The following is a 15,772-nucleotide window of genomic DNA, read 5'->3' as shown; positions in this document are numbered from 1 at the left end:
GCCGAGTGAGGAGGGTTTGGGCAGGAGGCGGCTGGAGCGCGATGGCCAGTGGGTGTTTCGCTGCTATTGCTTTTCCAGGTCCGCTGGGGATAGCGTCAAACGTCCCTTGTGTCACAGGAAGCCGGCCGGATGGCCCAGGAGGCTTAGCATGCCTTGTGAGGCACGTTGTCACCTCCCTTCCATTAGTAAGTATTGCCCAGCAGCGTACCTGTGGTCCAGAGTACTAAAGAACGAACAACTAGCGTTTTTATTTTCCTACAAGCGGCGGTTGCTTAACGAGGTTGAGGTGGGTTATACTGGAGGTTAGAGGAGAGCCGGGTAGGCGGTGGAGAAGTTGATTGGGAAGTATCTCGAGTGCTCTCTTACCGTGAGGCAGGATCCAGTCTATTTAAACTTATCCTTGACAGACATTTACTTAATTGGCTCTTGCAGATTATTAAATTCATGGAGTGCCTTCTCCCCCTCTCCAAGGTAACCTGCTTCAATGCTTAGCTATCATTTATAGTTAAAATTTTTCTTAATAGCTTCCCCAAATATCCTTTGTTGAAGCCAAGCTGAGAATTATCTTGCGCTATCCAGAGTAGACCTGGAGAACAACGGATCAGTGTTCTCTTGTCAGCAGACTTGTTTCCACTCACAATCTTCTCCAAACTGAGTGAACCCACTCATGTTTCTCTGGTCCCTGAGCTCTGTTAAGCATTTCCAGCATCCTTGGACTGTTAGACTCGGAACTAGGTGCAGTACTTCAGTGGAGATACTGTTAGCTCTGAGGAACTGGGGTGATTATCTCCCTTGTGTATGGCATCTCTCCTAAAAACATTCCAGAATGGTATTGTCTTATTTGGCAACATTCTCACATTACTGAAATATTCAATTTGTGATCCACTGTAAGCCAGATCCTTTTTTGCTATGCTGCTACTCAGGGTATCCATGTTTGGTTTTTTTTCTTTACTAAGTATATTATTTTGCACTTGTTATTAGTTTGAGAAGAAGTTATCTTGATCATCATAACATAACTTTTTCTATCTAATTTAGTCTCTGAAATCTGCTCTTCCAATCCCCTTCCTCCAAGTTTGGGGTCATCCACAAATAGTTAATTAAAATACCGAGTAGTGCCGGGCCCTGCACATTGTGATGAACCCTTCCAGTTTGACAGTTTGACTTTCTCAAACACTTTCTTCTTGTTTTTCATGTTTCCTACTAAAGCTGCAATTCATTCTGTGCCATGGCTTTGCAGCTAAGCTAAATCCTACAGAGAATCTTAAGTGAGGAAACCATCGATTTCTTTAAATTGGCTTCTGTGCACAGAGTAGGGATTGCTCACTGCTCAAAAACTAAAAATGTGTGTAAAATCCTGAACCCTTCTGAAGTTTTGGTGCCTTGCATATGGCTTCTGGATGTGCCAGACACCTGGTTACAGGTTATGGAGAATAATAATTGCTGGCAGTTTCCATTCTCCCTCTTGAAGCTGTTATATGCTATGTAGAGAGAACTGAAAATTGAGACATCAGGCAAACCATGTAACCCATTTTGCAAAAATAATGGAATGAAGGTTTTCTGTGGTTTTATTTCCTACCTATAAAACAGTAATTTCTACTTTGCAGGACACTATGAAAATAAGTATTCCTAAAGCAATATCCAAATGATAAAAATGTCCTCAGAATTACTGCAGATATTAAAAAAAAAAAAAAAGGCATAAAAATGAATGTATATTTTTGTATGGATATTCAGGTGTGTGGAAATACCAGTCTGCAGGCATAGTAAGCTGCCTGCTGCTTTCATCCCTTCTACTCAACAAACAGTAGTCAGCTACAAGGTGGTTTGCAAACTTTGACAAAAAACTGCTGAATCACTTAGGAAAAGAAAAAAAAAATTACTGCATTAGAGGATGTTGAAGATTGTGAGTCATTCATATGCTATCATAGTATGGCACGTGCCTGAGGTAGATGGGTCTGCCCCCCCTCCTGTGTTCTAAGTTCTTTTAAATTCTTTTCTCATTCATTTCCTCAGAAAAATCTGCTTTGATCCTAACTTTTTTCAAAATTGCATTTGCTTTTTTAGAGAGCTTTCTGGAATAACCATACAAATGCCTCGTTCTCACCCACTTAATACAGTATCAGCTTTGTAACTAATACATTAATGCTTGGTTATGCTTGTAAGGGATTACTTTATCTGACCACAAATGGTCCATGAAACTGAGAGTTAGAGGCGATATTTTGAAAATTTTTAATGCTGAAGTAATTAAAAAATATTCTGAGAAGCAGCAACCTGTCGATTAGAATGAAAGGACTGTTCTTGTGATGAAAATGCAGCAGACTAAGCGTATGTAAACAGCAAAGTTTCTTTCTCTTAAAATTGCATTTCATTGTGGAAACATCATAAACAAAAAAAATCTAGAGTTGGGGATTAAGCATAGATAAACATTATGAGTATATTGACTTCACTGGAAGGAAGAGTCCAGCATTGGCAGGGTCATAAGCTAAATAATCGTACAGGTATTGTCCTCTATCCTCCACAATAAATTTTTTTTTCTTTTCATTCTAATTTGTTTAGATGTCTCACATTAAAAATCATGGAGCTAGGAAAGGCGAAGCTTCTGAGAACTGGCCTTAATGCCTTACACCAAGCAATTCACCCTGTGCATGGTATTGCCTGGACAGATGGGAAACAGGTGATACTAACTTCTTTACACCTTCATAATGGAGAACCAAAATTTGGTGACTCGAGTGTTGTCGGTCAGTTTGAACATGTCCATGGACTCTACTGGGGCCCATGTCCCCCTGATGCCCCAGCTCTGCTCGCTGTTCAACATAAAAAGCATATCACCATTTGGCAGCTCTGTTTTAATGTTACAGAAAGAAATAAGCTCTTAGTTTCTCAGATATGCGACATCAGCGAGCCATTTCCAGTGCTCCCCCAAGGCTGCGTATGGCATCCGAAGAAGGAGATCTTGGCTGTGCTAACTACACGGGATGCCTCCGTCTTGCACTCTGTTCATCTCAACAACTCAAGAATCAAAGCAGATATTAAAGGTAGCGGTCTCATCCACTGCGCTTGTTGGACGAAGGAAGGCAATCGCTTAGTAGTGGGAGTAGGCAGTGCCCTTCATTCTTATATTTGGGATGATGCTCAGAAAACACTGAATGCTTGTTCTTTTTGCCCAATCTTTGATGTGGGAGGCTACATCTGTGCTGTGGAAGCTACTCTGAATTTCCAAGTTGCTGTTGCCACCGAGCTTCCTCTAGACAAGATCTGTGGCTTAAATGCTGGTGTTGCATTTGAAGTTCCAGCGAGCAGTGAAACAGAGTCCTTCCCCTCGCAGTCCAGCTTATGCGGTGAGGAAGAGTATTCCATGGATGGGGGGAGAAAATCACTGGACTCTGAGAAGCCCTTGTCTGTAGTTACATCTCCTGTGGATCTTACTCACATACTTTCTAGCAAGCAGGGTGCTGATTCCAGCCCTCTTCTTCATCTGAGGCCCAAGGACTACCTAACGGGAAGTGGCCAAGATTCTTCGCATCTCATCTTGGTGACTTTTGAAAGAAAGGTTACCTCTACCAAAAAAGTTAGCATCCCAGGCATTCTGGTTCCTGATATAATGGCTTTTGACCCCAAAACTCAAACTGTATCAGTTGCCTCCAATACTTGTAACATTATTTTAGTCTATTCACTGACTTCATCCAATTTACCCAATATTCAACAAATTCAGCTAGAGAAAAATGAGAAGCCAAAGGGTTTGTGCTTCTTGACCAATAAATTGTTACTGATACTGGTTGGAAGACAAAAATTCACTGACCCTGCATTTCTTCCCTCTTCAAGGTCAGACAAATATATGATCCGATTGATGATTAAGGAACTAATATTTGAAATGGGTCCTTCCACATCTGCATCAGTTAATGGGAGCTCCAATTTGAACCTTTCAAACATACCTCATAATCTCTCTGCAGATGTTCACCCTCTCAGCCGTGGACTCCTGATACCAGATTGTGCTGCCATTCAGTCCCCTGCCAGCAGAAGGAAACTCATTGAAGAAATTAAGAGTCCTGTTTATGAACAAAGCTTGTTGAACATGAGTGACCTCAAAGATAAAAAGATTTCCATGAATTTTCCTCCAGCTGTTGAGTCTCTCGATGCCGAACCAGTTAATCGGGCTGTGGCACTGTCTGCCACATCGCTGGCGTTTTCTAACAAGCCAACATCCCCAAAAAGGCAGGCAGATGCAGCTTCCAAAATACTGAATTCTTACAAGAATAACCTATTAAGTGAAAAGGAGGCGAGTTACTTTTCGAAAAATGTAGAAAAACTGTCTGGTAACTTCACAGAATTACAGCATCATCTCTCTGAGTTAACTGAGCTGCTAAAATCTGGGAAGAGAAATCTTCCAGTCTACCCATCTTCTCAGGAACCCTCTTTTATTAACGTCACCTGCCAGGTAATTTTAATACTGGGAGCCTTAATGATAAAATCTCTTAATGGATGTATGTTCTTTGTACGGATTTAAAACACGAACTCCTGTTAGATTGTGCGCAGGAAGGATGACATCCTGTGAATGTTTAGTACATGCAAATTCGGTACATATGAATGATCTCACTGCATGCAGGTGAAACTGATAGGAGTCTTACTTAGACTTATTTAGGCTTTACGTAAGCCTGGCTTGTTTTTGTTGTCCTTCTTCCCTGCTCTTACTGTAATTGCATTTTAGTCCCTATTTACAGTTATTTTAAAAGTATGTATTTGTGTTTTTCTCTGATGGGAGATAGAATGAGGGAAATATTTCAGATAATTTTTTAAACTAAACTTAAAGTAATGTGTCTGAAATTGTTGCCATTTCAGTAGATGCTGTAGTAGTGCTTTCATTCTCGCGCAGTTACCTGTACCAGTGGTAAAAACAGAGCATTCCTGGGAAAAAAAGACCGTTATCATGTAATGGTCAATAGCATTAGATTTCCATCCTGTTCCTGTAGGTGGGACTAATGTTACAAGTCCCATTACTCTGCAGGCTTTCAGTGTTTTTAAAGCGAAGTAATATTCGGGAATGTGCAGCTCCCTGTCCCCACCTCGCGCTGGGCTGAGCTCCTTGGCTCTGACCGGGCAGGCGTACCTTCTCCTTCTGCACAGAGGCTGGTGGGGCTCCAGAGAACCCACACCTGACAGTTCAGTTGCAGAATTGAAGACTCCTATGAAGTTCTAGGAAAGGAATGTTTTTCCTAGGCAGCTTCTGAAGCTTTCTGTTTAGAAATTGAGTCAAGTGAAAATTTCCATGTATGGGAATTGGTATCAATCTCTTGTTCTCCTGTGAGAACAAGTAAAATAATGGAGACTGAAATAAAACAAGAAAAATGCTTTGGCTCTGAAACTGAAATGTTGCTAATTAGTATTGAGAGCACCATCTGAGAAGGAAAAGAGACCCTTTGGGACACGATAGATAATTCCATTAACATAGCTTAAAAATGGATTTAAAATCAAATTTCATGTGAAAGACACTTTCCTTGGCTGAAAGAAGGCACTTCCAAATCTCATGCTAGAAAGCGTAAGTTACCTGATTACCAAAACATGGCACAAATCTTCTAGGTCTCTTCTAGAATTCAGATTAATAAACCTTAGTCAGTATTCAAAGTATTTTGAACTGCTGTTTTTCTTTCAATAAGCTCTGATTTTTCAGCTTTATTATTGCAAAAAATTATTATTATCAACTTTTGTAGCATTGAACTCTTAGGTCCTAGATCATATTCCCTCACTCTCTTTGCTATTTTCCATTGTAACATTTAATAATTGTAATAACTCTAATTTTTCTAGATCTCTCAAGTCTTAACTATGTATGGGGCATTACTCTGAAAAGTGAAAGTTTCCTTTAGCAAGTCTGGTGTCTTGTTTATCTGAGGTGTTTGTTTAGATGCCTACTTTAATTTGAGGTAGCACAAATCTTTGTTACATTTTTATATTCAGCTCTCTTTTTACATATATTTGAAATTGGGTTACATATCAGCTTGTCTTGGTGTTCCAAGAGCTAGATTAGCTACGCTTGCGTGGGGATGCTTCGCAAATTAAAGTAATGCTATAATTTTGTCTCCATATTTTGATCACTGATGATTTGTGGCAAGAAAAGCGTTTGACTTTTGAATTACAAGTGACATTGGAAAGCCTGGCAGAAAATGCTGTGTTTTAACTTTACCCAGAGTATATTTGATTCAGAAATCATTAACAGGCAAAGAGGGATCCTCACCTCATGTGCTGAGCCCCAATTGTTTCTCTACTGCCCAAGTTATTAGCTGTATTTTACAAAATGTTAAGGAAACCCAAAATGTCCCAAATAAGCAGTGTCTTTGAGAGGGCAGAGTTTATCAGTGCAGGGAGCAAAGAGCACGTGTACATCTCCAACCTCCCCTCTACCATACGCGCTCCTTGCAGATGGATGGGTCCCTCCACAGCATAGGAAAGGAGTCAGAATTTACTTTATCGTGTTTTTGTCGTGACCCAGAGATGTTAGCAAGGCTTCTCTGGGAAGTGACATGGTTGCGTGAATTTTATCCTATGCAGAGACAGAGTTTGTAGTTTTGGTAACAACTGATCTTTTGCAGATTTTAAAAATGCTTTGCTCTGCCCCGTGGGGGATATTCTTTGAAGACGCTTTTTGGATTTTAAGGCTGGGGGCAGTGATGGTCAGAGGTGAGACAAACAAGCCCTTGTGATTTGTTAGTCTGTTCCTGGTCCCAAACATTCATGGGCAGGAGTTGTCACCTCTTCTTAAGCTGTGGATCAGGGAGGGGGCAGGATGGAAAACCTGCAGCTTTACAGACTCCCCAGGAAAAAATGTCCCTCACAGGTGGTAGGATGAGTGTCAGGATTGCGCTGTGGATCAAGCTCATGGTTTCTTCAGCAGCAATGCATGATTTCCTCTCCTGTTGTTCTGACACGTGCTGAATTAGCACAGTTACTTGCTGCTATCACTCACAGATCATTTCTTTGAGAACTGAGACTTTAAAGTATAAATCTTGCAAATGGGTCTAAGTGAATGTAGCGTTTGACTTTCTGTAAATGGTGTAGTTGAAGGCATGTCTGTGATCCTGTTTTGATTAATGCCATTTTGACATCTCTTAATATACACCACAGTATCTAATGATTCTTTCTTGAATTTACAGAAGCAACTTTCCAGAAGTGATTCAGATGAAAGACGAGCTGTTATTCTTTGTGGTGGTAAACTCCGTCTGAATATAGTCCAGCAGATATTCAATCTCTCTCTTGTAGAAATGCAACACGGTATGTTGTAATTATCCGATAATACAAACACTTTAAACACATGCAACATTCTCGGTGAGCAGTAGCAATATGCATAATCCCATCTGGAAAAAAACCAAGGAATGAATAATGAAAGATTATTAATAAAATTTTGCTCATTTCTTTTATAACATAAAGATTCTTCTCTGGGCTTTTACTGAGAAGAATCTTTACATTATAAAAAAAAAATGAGCAAACTTTTACGTATTGATACCCTCTTATCAAGTAGCTAGTTACACAGGAAAATTACTGTCACACAGTATTTTGTTTATGTTTTCAGGTATTCTAAATAGAGAATTCTGAGTAATGAGGAGATTAGTCTTGACTGGTGGTTTTGGAATACAGTTTTCTACATTTTAATCTGTAATTCCAGCATCTGGTCTCGTTTAAGAAATCCTATAGTTTTTTATAAACACAAAAGTAGCGCTATAAATTTTAGCGGTGCATTTCACTTCAGTTTTTGCTGTGGTCTTCTCTGCGGTTATCCATTCATCCTGTGGATATCCTATGTACATGTCAGTTCTAAGTGTCTGACTTTTAGCTAAGGTAGGAAACATACTTTTGGGATATCTCTTGCTACTACAGATATTCTCTGTACTATATTCCAGCTACTGGTGGTTTTGGAATACAGTTTTCTACATTTTAATCTGTAATTCCAGCATCTGGTCTCGTTTAAGAAATCCTATAGTTTTTTATAAACACAAAAGTAGTGCTATAAATTTTAGCGGTGCATTTCACTTCAGTTTTTGCTGTGGTCTTCTCTGCGGTTATCCATTCATCCTGTGGATATCCTATGTACATGTCAGTTCTAAGCGTCTTACTTTTGGCAAAGGTAGGAAACATACTTTTGGGATATGATCTCTCACTACTACAGATATTCTCTGTACTATGTTCCAGCTACTTGCCTACCGTGTCTGCTGTCTGCCTGCTTGCAGATTACTGAGCGACTATCCCAAAGCCTTAAGGCTGCTGTTCTTATCATTGTGCAAGTTTTATTTTTCTTTAACTAGTTGTTGGTATATGTTTAGTATTCCAATACCTAGATAAAACTGTAGTCGGATAATTCACTAGCAATTGAATCTTGAAAAGGTTCCTACCGCTATCGTACATTAGTTTGTAGTTTTCCTATTGCAGGATCAGTTACCTGCATTGAAACACAGTGACTGTTTTAATAATGTTGTGGCACAACCCAGAAATGTGTGATGTACCCAGTGATAACAGTGAGCAGTTTTGTAGATACTGATCTCTTAATTTTTCAGACTGGAATTTTATTTTGAGCTATAAGACTTGAACAACTTCTCTTTCTGGCAGGAAAAATGTCCCCATTACCTGCCTTAGTTTCGACTTCTCATTTTTAGCTTAAAAATGTAAACTTAACAGAATTGATTGCCCAGGAATGAGTAATCATCATGCATACGACTAACCTTGCTAGATAAAGTTTAAAAGCAAACAGTGTTAACAGTAGGTTTCTTTATTAATTTTACAACTATTACTAGATAGATGGGCAAAGAAGGAATGATATTTTCAGATTCCTGAATTGTACTGATTTTAAAGTTTGGTCCAAATGGGATATTAAGCCAAAAGATTAAAGGGTTGCATGCTTTTAAGCTACAATCTTCTCATGACCTTACTTGTGACATGAAGTTACATAATGTAAATGTACAAACAGCTGGAAATGTTTCTCTGAATTCCCTCACCCCTCACGAGCCTATTTTATTTCTTCATCAACTTAACAGATACAAGTATGAAAATTTCTGGTTTGTATGAATTGGTCGAAGTCTGTTTCAGATTCAGTAAACAATTTCAAATTGTAAAAATAATGCTAATGATGATGTGAAGTCAAATAGCAGGTGGACCAGAGGCATGGGGTTTGTGCAGTATAGTACAATATATAGTATGTATTTCTTCCTTGTATTTATTGGAATTAATTATATTGAAATTACATAATAGAAGCTGTTTCTAAATTGTTTTTATTATATTAATTTGTCATCTAATTTAATAAATTTCTGCTTTTTACAGTATCTGCACAGCTTAAGCACTGTGAAGTAGCTTATGAATACCTAATTAAAAGCAAGTCTGGATGCTTATGAACTCTGTTCAGAATTTCATTCCTCCTCCTCATTAGAGGCGTGCATTTATTATAGTCTCATCTCCTAGTGGCAAAATTGGTCAGAAAGCTGTTTCGCATAGTTGTTAACTGTCCTTTATTTTGGGGATTATACAACCTGTATTTCCCCATACTTTTTTTTTCTTGCTAGAAAAACTGTAAACATACAGAAGCATTTAACTTTAATTTTAGAAGAAATATGTTTTATACCTTAAACATACCTAATTACAGGAAAACTTATAAACAGACATTTATGTGTCTTCACAGGTTCATCTTGGATTGTTCTCACAGCCGACAGTGAGGGCTTTGTTCCGTTAATGTTTACACCCACGCAGGAGATAGTCGTAAGAGATGCCAGTACAAAAGGCTACAGTGCCCGTTCTTCGAAAACTTTGGACATCATCAGTTCTACAGAAGGGTGTAGACCCAATTCTTCTGAAAGTCTGGATATCACGAGTTCTTTGGAAGTCCTCAGAGACTGCTCCTCCAAGACTTTAGATAGCAGCAGTCCTTCAGAACAGCCCAGCAGTAAAATGTAATTTTTGACAGTGATTTTGTAATGCCTGTCTTACGATGGGAGACTTCTAAATTTACTGTACAGGACTGCAAATTCTAAACAACAGTCTGTCTCAAATCTCTGTTGGACTTCCATAATTTTTTTGTGGCATATCACTGTAAATTATTCATTTGATCCTTGGAACCATTAACTTTTTTTTATACTGAGCAGTGTTTTTTAAATATGCCTCTTGCAGTATAGACCAGGTCTTTGTATCAGTGGTTGAAAACGCGTGTTCTTACAAGCTTCCGAGCTAAAGTTTCCATCTTGGTCTTTAATGTTGGTGTTTTTAGATGGTAGTAAACTTGCATAATAAAGAAATCCTTGAAAACACTGCATTGCCCCCCATTTCCTCACTTCTGTCAAAGCCTGAAATATTATACTACTGTTGTTTAGAAATAGCATCTGCAGACGTGCATGTGTGTTTGCACTGGTGTTAGTAAGGGTGTAAGCACTAGTTTAGGTATATGGAGTTTGGGACAAAGTACGGTCATGTGGCATGTCCATAGCGTGTAGAAGCAAGACCCTTTTCCCCTCCTGTGCCCACCAGTAATGCCTCTCTGTGCTTGCTTCTCTGTGTCATCTTTTGCGGAGGGTTGAGCCCAGCTGGCAGCTGAGCCCCCACCCAGCCGCTCACTCACTCCCCTGTGCAGGATGGGGGAGAGAATTGGACCGGCGAAAGCAAGAACAACTCGTGGGTTGAGATAAAGGCAGTTTAATAAGTAAAACAGAAGCTCTGTGTGCAAGTGAAGCAAAATAAGGAGTTTATTCAGTACCTCCCATTGGCAGGCAGGTGTTCAGCAGCTTACGGGAAAGCCAGGCTTCACCAGGTATAACGGTTACTTGGGAAAATGAGCGCCATGACTCTGAACATCCTCCCCTTTCTCCTTTCTCGCAGCTTTTATTGCTGAGCATGACGTCATATGGTATGGAATATCCCTTCGGTCGGCTGGGGTCACTGTCCCGTTTGTGTCCCCTCCCAGCTTCTCGTGCACCCCCAGCCTCCTCGCTGGTGGGACAGAGCAGGAAAAAGAGACAGCCTTGATGCCTCGCAAGCTCTGCTCAGCAATAGCCAAAACATCGGTGTGTCATCAAGACTGTTTTGGTCACAGATCCGACCCGATGCAGGCTGCCATGAAGAAAACAAACTCCATCCCAGCCAGACCCAGTACGTTGTTGTAGGCATAAAATGACTTCAGTTACATTTGAATAACTGACCATTTGCTAGTTACTATTTCTAAACATCTCTTGTCTTCATATTGAAATTTTTCTATTACCTTTGAGACAATACTGTCAATATTAACAACATTGCCTTCAATACGTCTGTTTTAATTTTGATAGCTAATACATGCTGAATGGGCAGAAGGGAAGTCCAGTAATCGTCACCTTGAGACCATCCAATTTAAAGGCTGACAGAAGAAAATGTTCTGTGGGCTTTTGTAGTGAGAGAGAGAGAAAGAGAAAATGCAAAGGTGAAATTTAGAAAACAGCACAAGTTTATGTAGCGTGGATTGCAGCACTGAAAAAAAGACAGTAATCCAAGATTGCTACCCATAAATTTAAAGCGTGATAACATTAAGCAGTTTATCAGGCTTTCACAGTGGCACTTACTGTGGAGAAGGGATCAAGTAACACGATTATAGAATCGGAGCTGCTGTTTTAGGACCAATATAATATCTTTTTTTTAGTGCCTATTTGGAAATTTAGCCACTGTCAAAAAATCATCTGTCCACAAAATACAATATTAAAGACACAATATTTTCGAAAGCTGCCAAGAGCACTCAGTGTTGTGTGGTGCGACTAGACGTTAACAGCTTTTGACGAACAGGGGAGGAGGAAACCAGGTAATATAATTTGGTGATTGTGGGCTTCACCCGGTACGTAACAAGCACCTGTTGTCAGTAATTGCCGCTGTCTAATCAGGAGGTGGTCCACAATCACTGTTAGTCTTACCAGAAAGTCATTGAATTCAGAGCCTCAGCACCGGCTGCACGTTCAAAGCAGGCTGGATGCTGGGGACGGTCCTTTTTCATGCCAGTTCCTGGTTTCAGCATCCCACTGACCCACGGGAGGAGAGGGTTAGGGCTGAGCGCTCTTGGTTCTGCAGGAAACCTCTGCCACCTGCATTGCCCCGTTCACCCGAGAGGGTGCTTTGAATTGCACATGCCTCAAATGCTGCTTCTGTAATTTGGCTATGCAGCCAAACAGCGTATAAAAATTAGCTGCTTGTTTTGGAATTATTATATATTTGTATTATTTCTAAATTGATGAAAGACAGTGTCACCCACCAGAAGCGTGCTCAGTCTAAAGTTGCACCAGACGGATTTGTAGGACCCTTCCAGCTGCCCGGGTGAGCACGGGGAACTACCCGCGCGCAGGGCATTGCCGTGTCGGGCAACTAGAGCAGACACAGCAAGTGCAAGTCACCCACTAAAAGCCGTTAATAGTTTGGTCAAGGGATTACACTTGCTATTCATGGTGTGTTGTGTGCATGTAGACAAATATTGCATTTGAAATACAACCCTAGGAATCTCAGAAGAATTAAATCCTCACATTAAGAGAATTGCTTAATTATCCTTAATCAAGAAGTCATTTCTAAACCTCCGGGCTGGTCTGCACCAAAGCTGAATGGGAAACAAAGGCCCAAATCGTGGAAGATGTTCCAAGCATAATACTAATGGTAATGAGACTTTTACTTCTCAACGCTGAAAACTTTGGAGAGGGATGTGCAAGCAGTTGCAAGTCACCACGGTCTAACGCAGGGGGCTGGGGCAGGAACGAGCAGAATCTGCAACTAAGGCTGTTGCTCTCTTGCTGAGATAGCGTTGGTAAATTAAGTACTTCTTCTGTTTCAGCTGAACTGTAATATGGATTAATAATGACCTTTTGTACAGGTTATGTGAGGTGTAATGCTACAAGTGTCCCAAGTATTATTTATGAATAAATTCAGTGGGATAAACAGCTTACTTCTTCCAGTTCATCAAAAGATTTAGAAAAGATTACATAAAAAAAAAACCAACCAAAACACATACGCAAAACCTTAGAGATTTTAAACTTCATTTTAATTAACACCTCTCATCTGAAAAAGAGCGAAGAAACTAATGTAAAACTGATTAGAGCCATTATCTTACTTGCGTGCTTTGTTATTTACCTTCAGGACAACTTCAGGCTCGCTCCTGCTGTGGAAAAGCGTGAGTTCTGGGAGTTGCATTTGAAGCAAGTTCCTAACTTACCTGGTTTTAAATCTTTTTTCTGAGCTTGGTTTTCATTTTGGTCAATTCTCCTGTGTTCACAATTGTAGAAGCTACAAGTTGGTACCGTGACGATAAGGAATGGTGCGTCTGATGTACGTAAGCTTGGGGATGGAGACATTCATACATGGGAGATAAAAAGCACTTGCTGGAATTTCCCTTGTTCTTGAAGAGAGAAGCGTTGTTACGTTCAGGTTTATATCCAGAAACGCACAACTAATGGTTTTCAAAATCTCTTTGATGAAATGTTATTAAAAATCATGTATTTCATGTATTAAATTTAATGCATTGACTTTTCATTTCATTTTCTTTCACTGAAACTTCTGATTGAATGTGGATTTTGTTCAAATCTGTACAAAGAAACCCTGTGCTCTCATTGTCTTTGAAGAAGATAAAACCTTAAATCAATCTTTTTCATCTCAAATCAGAGACTTCTATTCTGTTTACAATATCCCCAAACTTTAAAAGATGAATTAACATTCATAAACCAGGCATTAATGTGAATGTCCTTTTATCAGTTGCGCCCTTTAGGTCTAAAAGCAACCACTAAAAGAACTTGCAACGTATTTCTATCAATTAAAACCTTACTAAAATAAGAAGGTATGATAAAACTACCGTTTCAACGTCACAAAAACAAATTAGCCTGGGATAACGTGCGTTTCCTCATAAGCACATTTTCAGATGTACACATTGCTATGCTGGTTGTACACTAATATGGTCATTATATATAATGTGTCTAATTGTCATGTGGAGTTAATAGCTTATTACTTCTATCTTCTAATATATCTTCTAATTACAGCTATTATCCATATGCTCCATGGACCGTATCTGGAATTTCTTTCAACATGTTCTTCATATGTGTAACAGTCATAAACATCCAGCAGTAGCACTGAGCACTGATGCCGACCAGACAACAGAGGATCGTCCCCTTTCAAAGTAGCTTCCCAACAAGGAATCTCGGGGCTGGGGTCTCCCATGAGGTCAGCCAGATGCTTGGGTGAAGTGAAGGAGCTGATAACCATCTTCACCCAGAGCTCTAATGCCTCTACATGAGGTCTGTGCTCATGGTAGTCCTCTGGCTGCTGGCAAGCATTAAGTTGGAGACTAAATTAATGGCATTGAAAAGCTGCCATGGGAGTTTTTAAGCAATAATTTGAAGCCTTGAGGGATGATGTCTTCTTTACATTGGTCAGCTGTCCTCGGGGCAGCTTTGTTGGTGGCTCTGCTGGGAACCTCTATTAGAAGTTTCTCCCAGCAGCATGAGACTCCACTCCTGCTGTTCCCACGGCCACTGAGCAGCCCCAGAGCAGTTGCAGTTAAAGTGGACTGCACTGCATGAAGATTTTCTTTCTGTTTTAAGAACCACTTTTGTTGTTTTCAGGAAAAAACACCTTTTCTCAGGTGTTCTGAAATTCATCTCAGATGGTTTTACTTACTTACTGTCAGCACCTCTTATTTTTCTTTTTTTTTCTTGTTTTTTGTTGCTCTCTTGCTAGCAAGGGGGAAGGAAAGGCAAGAAAGCCAAAGCCACAAAGCCCAGTACTACATCTACCACGTAGACCAGTAGATGACAAATCATCTCATCCAAAGATCCTTGGCCCTTCCGCTCTGCAGAATGCAAGAACACGACACCAAGTAAATGGCTTCTCATAACCAGGCATCAAAGACAAAAAAAAATCAAAGCATCTTGAAGGCAGAAACCTTAAAAATCAAGTATAGCTTCTGCTGCCAAAATCCCACCAGGTTCCATTGCTTTATCCCCAGTGGGAGCGTTATGCTTCAGGAGCAAATCAAATCATTCATCCTCAGCTACCAGCTGTGAGTCTTCCAAATGAAACAAGTGGAGAGGAAAAGTGGAGAGGTACAGCAGCAAGTTGGAAAGTGAGGGGTTTTTTTCCTCCATCCTATTTCTTCTACCGTGGGCAGGTGCTGTGCTTCCTTTACCCCTAGCAGCTCCTTCTGGTTTTTTTTTCGTAGTGGGATTCCAACCCCAGCTGGTGGTGGGAATCATCTTCCAGTAGCAGTCTATGCCCAACACAAAATGGGTTTGATGGATTAAACCTGTTGCCAGGTTTGTCCCATGAGAGCCAAGTCCCTCTTTCCTATTAGTCTTTATTTCTTCCCCAGGGACATCTGGCTCTCTGGGGACCCTGAGCAACCACCCATGCAGGGGCCACAGGCACACCAGTGTTCACCAAGTGCCACCACTGACTACTCCAAAATTATGTCCAGTTTCAATTAATTTCTGGATGAACTCAGCCTGCCCTGCAATGTCTCAGTCGTGGATTTATCATACAGTTTCCTTTACTAGGTCCGCCTTGGCTACAAGCACAACATTGTCTGCTGGCAACCAGAGAGAATGCGGTGGGATCTGAAAAGAAAGGTGAAGGAAAAGAAAGATTGACCTCTGGTTCTCTTTGTGTATCTAGTGTGATTTCCTTGTGCAGTACACCCTACCCTCACCTACCGGTTCTCCTCGGTTAGAGCGGGTCCATCAGGCACTTCCGAATTGCCTTGTTACTGTCCCCAGACACCAAGACTGCAACCAGTACTCACAGCGCCGGGACCAAAACACGTTCCCTT

The 15,772-nt window shown here is 40.4% G+C and overlaps 1 protein-coding gene across 1 annotated transcript; it reads left to right on the top strand.

Annotated features, from left to right (window-relative positions):
- The first annotated feature begins 2,559 nt into the window (after positions 1-2,559).
- LOC104081789 (WD repeat-containing protein C2orf44 homolog) lies at positions 2,560-10,272 on the top strand. Its single transcript, XM_009584657.1, has 3 exons — positions 2,560-4,432; positions 7,140-7,257; positions 9,650-10,272. Exons 1-3 carry the CDS (start codon positions 2,573-2,575, stop codon positions 9,919-9,921), a joined length of 2,250 nt encoding a protein of 749 aa, XP_009582952.1. The 5' UTR covers positions 2,560-2,572; the 3' UTR covers positions 9,922-10,272.
- Positions 10,273-15,772: the final 5,500 nt, after the last annotated feature.

This window comes from Fulmarus glacialis, unplaced genomic scaffold (genome assembly GCF_000690835.1).
Source record: "Fulmarus glacialis isolate BGI_N327 unplaced genomic scaffold, ASM69083v1 scaffold21099, whole genome shotgun sequence".
NCBI classification, from domain to species: Eukaryota; Metazoa; Chordata; class Aves; order Procellariiformes; family Procellariidae; genus Fulmarus; species Fulmarus glacialis.
Note: the sequence above shows the minus strand (reverse complement) of the source record. Positions and strands in the feature narration are given on the sequence as shown.